Raw genomic sequence first — 10,419 nt, 5'->3', positions numbered from 1 at the left:
CACCCCGCGTGGCGGCTGTCAGTGCTTCCCTTGAAGGAGGGGGAAAGGGTCTGCGCCTGGCGAAGCTGCCGTCGTGATGGGGCCAGCGAAGGTCAAGGCTTTCCAGTGAAGGGCAGAGGTCTTGGTGCCAAAAAATATATATGTTATTGAGATGTTATGATAAACTTGACAGTAGAAAACACTAGAAATGAAAAAACACAGGCAAGGGTGAAGGCATTCTCTGAAGGGAAACGACAAAGTTCCTCTGTGTTGTCCTGCTAGGAGGGAGGTTTGTTCTCTCACAGCTCTCCTGCTTTCCTGGCACTAAAGTTAATCAAAATTCCTCCTCTAGCCACAGATGAAATTTCTGGCCAACACCTGAAAGAAACACCCCCCACTGTAACAAACAGGTGCTGCGAAGGAGAGACCAAGGACTCGGGCAGGTTTCACTCTCCTGAAGCCTGGCTGAGCGCTAAGCATTCCCAGCATGATGCTCTGTTTAAGCCATTAATTCATGTTCCTGTTGAAGCTATTCAACTGTGCTTAAATACTTGCTAAGGGATGGACTTGAACCCAGCTTTTCAACAGAAGACCGGAGCATTACAATCTCTGTGCTATGCAATCAGCCTCATTTCCCAGGGGAGTTAATTGTTTATACTCAACAAACAGCTCTAGCAGGAACGCAAAGCATTGCAAGCTTCCAAACAATAGCTCTGGAAGCCATTTAATTGAATGTTGCCATTTAATTGAATCTTGTATACCACAGCAATAACATATTTGGCCCTTTTATGGTAAACCCCATGCTGCTATCTTACTACTCAGCCATTCCAAATCTTAACTGCGTGAGTCACTAACTCCACGTGTGACTCTTCCCTCATGTTTCCCCGCAGCATGCGGGCATCCAGTATTTCTGCAGCTCAGCACCGTGGCCTCTGCCCTGCTCCTTGTTGCCGTGCCACATGGCATGGCCTCTTCTGTCTCTCGTGGATCAGCATGGCATCCTGCTACCTATGACCCTGGGAGAGAAGAAATATAAGAAAGGGTTGCTTTCCTTGCAAGCAGTAAGATCAGGAAGCAAGAACTTTGTTCTGGGTAATTTCTGCTGTGAGCTTGCCTCTCAGAGCTTACTCAGGGTGAATTTCCCTCCACTGGGCTAGAGGCAATGGACATTACACTGCATCAGCAGCTACAGCTTGTAGAAGTGGGAGGGAAGGAGCAACACGTCTGCAGCACTGATTTTCTCCCCTCCAGTTGTGAATAGTAAGGTCTTTTGTTATGTTTTCTCCAGCGTATGTGAGAAAGAAGGTGAACTTTGTCGGAAGCATTTTTTTTTCCAGCAATGAACATAGCTCAGCCGGCAACTCCCTCCTGTTATTTTAAGACGCAGCACAGTTCAGGCTGTTCAGTGCTTACACAGGAAGGTCTGGCTCTCGTGGTCACACTTTCACTATAAACCAGCCAATTTTACACTCTTTTGAAACATGACAGCCCTCCTCTCATTTGATTCCACTGCTGCCTGAGCCAGCAAGAGAGATGATTTGCATGATGGGGGCAGAAGGCAACTGGTGTGGACCAGGTGGGTGCCTTGGAGCCCATACCCAGTTGGATGGGGATGGAAGGAGGGTTTGCTGTGTAACATGAGCTTAAACCTTCAAACTAGTTCTTAAAAACATCTAATTGAACTCTGGTGAGCCACTCACAAATTCCAACCCAAACGCATGAGCAGGTTTTGTTTATTTATGGATTACTTAGCGAACAAAGATAATTTGGCAAAAAAATCAGTTAAGATATAAATCAGATGACTGAATAATATGAATGTAGGTGTGGTGATCACTTAACCACTAGATACGTGTTGTTCTTACCACTTCTGCCTTGACTGTCCTGTTTGTTTCCCCCGTAGGAAAAACAGTGACATAAGACAGTTTAATAACAAACCAACAAAACAAGGAAACATAAAAGTGAAAGAAGTCTCACATCATATAAACTTACCATAGAGATGCATATCAATTGTTACAAAGTAGTAGAACACTCAAGGCTTAACAGCCCAAGTTATTAATTTTTAATATAAAATTACTTCATACCTCATCACAGTGATGCTTTCATCTACTAGACTAATAAGAATTTTGCTGAGTGATTCCTTGCATGTTTAACTGCTTTTCTTTCATGAGCACATAAGGGAAATATAAAACCACTAGAAAAATTTTGTGACTGTGAGAAAAAAAAAGCGGTTTATTTGCATTTTTTTGTCAGTTATTTTAAAAGATCTGGAGCATACAAAGTCTTGTCTTGCTTCAGGTTTTATATGTCAAGTGTTCTGGAATTTCAGGCAGCCCACAGACCTGTCTTACCATTTGGATTACAGAGCAAACATAAAATTTGTCCTTAAGCAGAAATTGTGCTGCAAGCACAAGAAGCTGCCAATTTAGTTGAGACCAAAGGTCTTCTACTCCTAAGCTGCTGTCCTCAACAATAATCGCCAGGGGATGCTTGAAGAATGTGAAAAATAAAGCCTGTACAGAGCAATTCCGTTCCTGGGATGCCATCCCAGCTCCCAGCAGTGAGCTCTTTGGAGAGGACTGCCTGCCAATGAAGGGATCCCTGTTTACCCAGTAAATGCAGCGGGAAAGCCTATTAGGCTGATAGCTCTGGCCACGCACCCCCAAGAGCATTTTCTTTCCCTCCTCGGCTTCATTTGTACTGCAGCCCCTTCAGCCGGTCCCAGTGAATTGCCTTGCAGCTTGCTAGTAAAAGATTAAAAACAACATGAAAACACACGCCATTGTGTGACTGCAGAACTCGGTTCATTTGGGCTCATTTGATGTAGGGAGCACACTTCCAAATTCAGACTGAGAATAGAGCCTGCGGGGATGGGGTGCTCTGCAACGCAGGAGCACGGGGGCCCCTGCTTTTCTGGGGGTCTGCATCTCAACCAGGGTGCCGAGCAGCCGGGAAGGTGCCTGCTGAAGCAATACCATCTAGTGGCAGATGGAGAAAAAGAATCACCCCAACATGTGCAGAGCTGGAGAGGTGAAAACTGAAAAGATAATATTTAAAAGCAAACCCACCTGCTTGTGAATATTTTTTTTCCAGGCTTTGTTTCCATAGTAATGTATCAAAAAGGAAGATATAAACCAGAGGATCAGAAAAGGAGCTGGACTGGGGAAGGGACCATGGTTACTGGTGCCAGTAACAGACCTGGGTTACAAGACCTGATCTTGCAGAAGGGCCAAGTGACCCCGTGGGTCTGGCTTTTGAAATTAGATTTCCCAGCAACAAACAAGCAGCACCGTGCAGCACCAGCTTTGAAGCTGTTAACCACTTGCTTAGAATGAATAAATGCTTTTACCTGGTTAGAGCTTAGCCCCAGAGGAGATGCTGGAGAAGAGTGAGCAGCTGTGAGACAGGGCTTTATTTCAAGTCATGGTTTGCCATGGTTGGGGGACAATTCCTATATGAGAGAGCTGGCATTTCTAGGGAGCAATATCGTCTTTTATTACACCATCTGATAGAGTTTGAGCAAACAAACTGACATTTCTAGGGGCACTCAGTCTCTTTTGCTGAATAATAAGGATGTCTGTGCTGGAACACTATTTTTTTCCAGTGATGTCAGTTGATCTAATTAAAGATGTTAGCACTTCCTACCAAATCTTTTCTCTTTCAGTTTCTTCATGTTCTTGGCTCCAACAGTACTGCAAATACTCTCTACTTACCTGTTTTGTGAACCTCTAGACCCCAGAAAGAAGGAGGCATGTTTCACAAAAGGTGAAATGAATGGATTGACTAACTCTTCCTGACACTCCAGGCCAAAAGTCCAACTTTTCAATACAAAGCGTAGTACATGTTGTATAGTTGGCCACCAGCTTCTGTGAAAATAAAACCAAAGTGATGTTAATGCTTTGGGCTAGCAAAGAAACCATTTGTATGGGCATTATAGGGATATATTCCCTGTTACAATCCTGTCACTGTTATTGCCCATCCCAGGATAAGTGAGAGCGAAGAGCTAAGACACCCCTAACAGAGCTTACAAGTCTCACAGTCTAATGCCCACCTCCCACTATTACTGCTGTCATTTTCCAAAGAAGACAGTGATGCTGATGGAAGTGGCTGCCTTCCATGTGCGTTGTGAAATACCTGAGGTGCCTACATTAATAGAGAGGAAGGGCTTAATTCCCACAGCTGGTGTAAGTCAATGCATACTTACCAGTTACAGGTGAGACGCCAGATACTGAAGGAAGGAGAAATCCCCTTTTTCTGTACAGGCAAATGTAATCAAAGTCTTACAGGATACATGCAATTAAACCAGTATGTGACATTTTAACCTCTGCTCAGCCAAGCAATGCTGGCTATAGAGTGAATGTTGTGGATTTGTTTTCCAGGTTTGGGGGGGTACTTTTTCCAAAAAATAGTGTGTGTTAGCACAAATGCACAGAAAACATAGCCCCTTCCCACTGCTATTTGAGTTATAGTTAGTTTTGGCAAATACAACAGGGTTTTGTGAAGCTGGAGAGTGACAGAGGGGTGATATTTCTCTTCTACAGAATATTAAAAAAAAGCCAGATATTCCAATCCAGTGAATCAGGCAGCATGAGAAAGATCCCACACTGGGAGCAGCATCCTCACAGCACTGGTTTGCCATGATGGGCAATGTGTATGAAAAGTGCTTGGAATTTGAAAACCCTCAGAGAATTCCTTAAAATCCCAGTTTTGAGCTACTGTAGCAGTATACTGCAAAGGAATGGGCTTATCCCTCAGGCAGGCTGCTGTAATGCCTGGCACCTGCCTTCAGCGGCAGGGGCTTGTAGGGTTTGTTTTATTTCACAGCATCAGTGCATCCAGGGTTTACCTCTGAGCTCGAGACCAAATGAAAATCTGCTCCTCAACAGTAACTTGATCATGCATACAAAAAAAGTCACATCTAGCTAATGTCACACTAGATTATTAGATAAAATTTCACAGTATTGTTTAGCTGAGATAGACCACAAACCACTTTCCACCTTTGCCAAAAGGATTTTGTCACAAGGGGGCGATTAGTCTTCTAGTTAATACTAAAAAATTTCCAAGAAAAAAATCTTCAGCAAAGGCAGAACAACTGGGCTGCTCTAAGTGCCCAGGAAGACCATCAAAAATTGGAGATGTTTCTACCTTTATATCCAAATGCAGAGGCACTAAACCACTCATCTAGGGTTACGTGAGGTCTTCTGCATTTATTCTGTGTTAGGTGTTTGCCTTCCCTGTCTGATTCTTTAGAAGGAATTTACCTGCACCTATACTGGAAAACCAATTAGGGCTGAGGCACAGGCATGAACTCTACCTGCCAGCATCCCCACTACCTCTTTTCCAGCTTGCCCCTGGAGTAGGTTTCTCCTGCGGCAGCCAGCACCCTGAAGGCACCGAGCAGGGACAGCCGGGCAGCACTGGGTCCAGCAGGTGGCATAGAAAAAGGTGTGTTCCCTTACTGCGTTCACAGGCACCACTGGAAGCAAGAGGGTGGCTAGAGTAAGTACAACCAGGCAATACCATGCCTTGGCAGAGCAGGTTTCAAGGTTGGCACACTCACCTCTAGGCAGGGCGGGATGTGGCCAGGGCTGCAACGCGCTGGGAGCAGGAGGGGAAGAGAGATCCATCAGTCTGAATAGCTGGGGGTTGTGTGACAAACATTGAATGTGGCCCTCAACTCCACACGTACAAATAAACTGGAAAAGCAGTTGTTTCCTGGACAGGTCTAGAGACACGGTTTACAGAGTACAGAAACATGCATGGGTTTTATGGCTTGAATAATGTCTACACATAAAACCACGATGTTTTATGCAATGGGAACTGTAAGAGTTTATGCCTACTAGCTCTGGGATGACAGCCCTTTTCCTTCAAAACATACCCTCAACAGCAGGATTATAGCCATGCCTTGCTTACTGGTGAGCGCAGAAGCAGCAGGAAGAAACCCGTGTCTCCAGTAAGTTCTTTAGGAATGCCTGGTGTGAAGCATTCCCCTTTGGGGGATTCCCTTGGGGGGAATATTATTAGTGGAGAATAAGAGGGAAAGGGTCCTTTGCCAGGGGTCTGGATTATGGCCATACTGACGTGGTTTTCCTTCTGTTGTAGAAGGCACTTCTGCTGCCTGGCAGTCAGGTTGGCCAAGTTGTTACGATACAGCCTTCTTATCCAATGCATGGGCTCAGATGACAACAGAGTGATGCTGTTCGCATTCTGTAGCAGAGTGATGCTGTTTACATTCTGTAACAGAGTCATGCTGTTTGAATTCTGTCCCTCATGATATATCTGCCAGTGGGAGACTCATGGCTCCCCAGCTGCTTCAGCACTGGCCTTTGGGATCCAGTACCATTATTTCAGCAAAGAATCGAACCATGTTTTACCTTCATCTTGCCGAGTCGGAAACAAAATGAAAAAACCCAAAGCCCCACATACTTGAAAAGGATACCTGAAAAGTCTGATGGTTATAACAGTGCCATGGCAAACAAAAAATTATTTCTCAGTGCTGTGACTGTGGTCCATTATAAATGGCTGAGAATGAGAGTGAGAACATCACTGTTACCATTATTCGTATGCACCAGTGCACACTGACTGTAAACTCTTCCCCTCCCCGGATCTGTGAACCTCTCCCTCAAAGGCTGCTGTTCTTGGCAGACCTGTAATCATACAATTATGTCGCCTACTACTAACGTTAAGTGCTTGAAAGGACAGTACAGGGGCAAAAGTACTTCCAAAGTCCATTCAGGGACATGAATACAAATTCTCTGTTCTGAAAATAACCCAATTTATGAAATACAGTCCTCATTTTGGATGGATGTCAAAGTTCTAAATGCCTTCAAAATGAATTAGAAATCAAAGGTTTCTGGCACTACCCAGGTCCTGGCAGACCTCTCACCATCTTTTTATGAACAGAACTGAGGAAATCTTTGTCCAGGCACTGTGAGCAACTGGCAACAGAGACCGGAGACTTTTACGAAGGTCTTGGTGGTGCAGTCAAACCCCAACAGATTCAGCTAAATACTTCCAGGACCCCCATCCCCATATGGGATACTAAAGAACCTGCCCAAGTCATAGAAACTTGTCCAGGTGGTGGCAAAGGAGGGACTTAAAGTCGCATTTCTCATGTCATGGTTAGGTACATGAAACAGATTTTTTTTTTTCCTTTAATAAGAGGGAATCTTCTAAGAATTTTTTACCTAAAACTGCTGTGTTGATGATGGATAAGTCAAAATAAAGCAACTGGAAGAAATGCATGTATTTATTTGTTGTTTGGCCCTGCTTTTTGTTGCTGCTATTGAAGATCATTGTGAAAATCTGAGACAAATTTAGGGGCTTTGCACATATGTCTGCAGGTGCAAAACTTAGAACATAAGGTGGAAAGAACAGCTGCTGTATTCAAAAGTGTCCCCCCAGAAGCAGTCATTGGTGCGTTTGAGTAGTCACCAGAGTTCAAAAAATAGCATCACCAGGTGAGATCTACAAGCCAGCTATGTCCGCGCTGTGTAGATGGACGAACTGGGAATAAAGATAAAATAGGCAAAATGCTCTGTTTGGCTGACCAGGTGAAGAGCGCGCTTTGGGGGATGGTGTTTCTGGACCACAAGAAGAAAGAATTAAAACTCTCCATGCTCCAGAAAAAAAAAAAAGGTCAGAAATACAGGTGCTGGCTTCTCTTACATGCCACAGAACTGCACCTCTCCACTTCCTAAAAGATTTGGCTTTGTGGTGGAGGTACCTACTCCCGAAGGAGGTGGAAGAACACCTTCAGCCGAGCCGTTGCTCTGCGATTGCTGCTCAACATTCCCCTCGGAGCTGTGGCACTGACTGACTTCAGGTGAACCACAGGACTCTCAAGCTAAGCGGGAAGATTTGGTGTAGACAGATCGATAGATACAAATGCATACGTGCACGTGTGCTTTAAACCAGAGATAAGGCAGACAAAGCTTGGGGGTAAATACTACTATATCACAACAATTAGTGATACTACTATATGACTGCATTGTGTGGGAGGATTTAAAAACCTGTCATTTCTTTGTTGAAACAGTCCTAAAAGTGAAGGATTTCTGATGAGCTTCACAACATCAATTACATGAAAATTGCTTTCCCTTCTCCCTGCTCCCGAGAATCTCTATTTTATTTTCATTCCAACTGACACAAAAAAAATGGTCCCTGTTCATCCTGTGTCCTGGAAAGCATCGCAGAGACCCAGCGTGCTGGGCCAACCCCACCACAAAATTTATAAAATTTTATAAAATTACCAGCTTTTCCCCCATCCTGTTACGTGCTAAGCCATCCATCAGTATGACAGTGATCTTATTTGTATTCGCCGGTAAAATGAATGGTACTATTCTTACAGCCACACAGGATGCCAACAGCTTAGGATGTAAGCCAGACTTCCCCAACTCAATTAATAGAGCAGCTAAATTTTAACCGAGACTGTGGTTTCAGTTCTGTCCTTTGAGTGTGGCATCTTGATTAGCTAATACAAATCTCCAAGGTCAGCTATAGTGACAGGAGTTCTTTGTTTGGATCCGGTACTCACCCAAAACGTATTTGAATCGAGCCAGAGCCTCAGTTTGGCTTTCAGGTGAATGAACACTGCTCAGAGGAGGCCAGGAATGTCTGTATTTCACTTACCGAGTAGCACCGTTCGTAGTTTCTCCATCAGGAAGGATGGAGAGGTGCAAGTCAGGCTTCTCGCTTCGCCCAGCTTTCCTGCCAGGCACAAGGCGGAGCAAGTCACCAGGAGATGCTGCCGAGTGAATCAACAGCATGTCCTCCCTCCCCTCCCAGCAAAACGCTTTGCTTCATCCAAAGCACAGGCTCGCTTTGCTCCTGGGAAAAGGCGAACGCAGTGTGTGTTACTCAGCAGCAGCCACTGCACAGCCGTGGAGGTAAATATCTACCAGGATGGGTCGTTTCTACACTTTTAAAACACAAATATGTGTCTGTCTGGTTATTAGCCACAGGAAGGATGTACAATTTGAGAATGTGGAGCTTTGGAGATTTTCATATCTGGAGACACCAAAAAAATGGGAAAAAGTCACCACTTTCCCTGCACACCAGAACCGGCAATGCTCTCCCTGGACATGTGGAAGCCATTTGACACCTCACCAGGGACACGAGTTACAGCCTTTAAATCTCACATGGGAAAACAGCTGAAGCTCTCAGAGGAGTTCAGTGTTTAGACTTCATTTTTTTACGATTTTCTACATAAATTAGCAAAATAAGAGAAAACACCCCAAACCTGCTACCAGAGACCCCTCAGTAGTCACAGGGACAGCTGAGGATCCCTGGAGCAGCTCTCTGGCAGACAGGGCAGGACCCTGCTCCACAGACCCTGGCTGGATGGGGTGCAGCCACAGGGAGACACGAAGGGGGTGAAGCATCCTGCATATTGCAGAGGCCATTGTTTCCCAATGTGTTGTCCCGATGTGATGAGCCTTCCTTCCAAGTGAAGACTTCTTATCACCTCTAGTCTTTCCAGCGTACGGGCAAGCGCATGTGTGTTTTGAAAAGCTGATGAACAACAGGGAGCTTTGGAGGACCTTGAGGTGCAGGAGTCTGGGCAAGATTCTCTTTGCTTTCCGCTGTCATAACTTTCTATTACCTCATGTCTCTCCCCGTACAGGTGCACGGTCTTGTTATCCCTGTGAAAATGAGAAAACACCCTTTTCCCTCTGTCAGCTCTTTCACCGGGACACCAAAAGATTGCTATCCTTTCTCCCTCATCCAGAACTGACCTGACTTCTTTGGTAGTAGAAGTAGCCACGTAGTAGTCATCCACTTGGTGCTGCGTGAAGGGTCTCTGCTCTGTCATCCTCTCATGGTAAAAATTACAGACAATAATTAAAGTTAGTAATTAAACACATTAGAAAATATGAAATACAAAAAGCTTGGCTACGTGCTAGTTATGCTTCAAAGCTGCAGCCAAGTACACCGTGTTCAGGACATGGGAACGTGAGCATCAGCGCTGCGGCAGCCCCAGGCTAGATGTCAGATGCTTCTGTTTCCCTGCCACCCGCCAGTGGTATGGCAATCAATTTCTAAATAAATAATAGTCACATTTCATTGAATCTCCCTGCCTCTCTCTTGCAGGGAGGTGTTTCTCTAGCTGGTCTTTCCTTTGCTTGTCCCTGTTTCTGCTGAGGTTAGTAGGAATTTGGCCTTTAACGATATCTCATGTTAGGACACAGTGAGTGCAGAGGAATAAAGGCCTTTTTTTTTTTTCTGGCCAATTCTTCTTCAGCTTAGAAGGTCCCATTCAAAATTAATCTGATAAATTGAAAAGTGGATAAGTATGATGTAACTGTGGTTATCAGGAATTACAGGTTAGGGCGTTCCTTTCATTGCTACGACAAAACGACGATCTTTCCCCTGGGAGCATTAGCTAGCAAACACATAACTCTGAGCCTTAACTTTGTGTGCATGGACTCTCGCTGCTGCTGACCT

The 10,419-nt window shown here is 44.8% G+C and overlaps 1 protein-coding gene across 1 annotated transcript in view; it reads right to left on the bottom strand.

The window, feature by feature from the left end:
• Positions 1-9,787, bottom strand: part of VMA21 (vacuolar ATPase assembly factor VMA21) — a 14,158-nt gene extending 4,371 nt beyond the window's left edge. The window contains exons 1-2 of the mRNA XM_009636360.2: positions 9,711-9,787; positions 8,605-8,682 (exon numbers count right to left, since the gene is read on the bottom strand). Of these exons, the coding sequence (XP_009634655.1) occupies positions 8,605-8,682; positions 9,711-9,787 (155 nt within the window). The remainder of the gene's footprint in view (positions 1-8,604; positions 8,683-9,710) is intronic.
• Between the last annotated feature and the right edge of the window lie 632 nt (positions 9,788-10,419).

The sequence above is a fragment of the Egretta garzetta genome, unplaced genomic scaffold (assembly GCF_000687185.1).
Source record: "Egretta garzetta isolate BGI_Z169 unplaced genomic scaffold, ASM68718v1 scaffold53, whole genome shotgun sequence".
NCBI classification, from domain to species: domain Eukaryota; kingdom Metazoa; phylum Chordata; class Aves; order Pelecaniformes; family Ardeidae; genus Egretta; species Egretta garzetta.
Note: the sequence above shows the minus strand (reverse complement) of the source record. Positions and strands in the feature narration are given on the sequence as shown.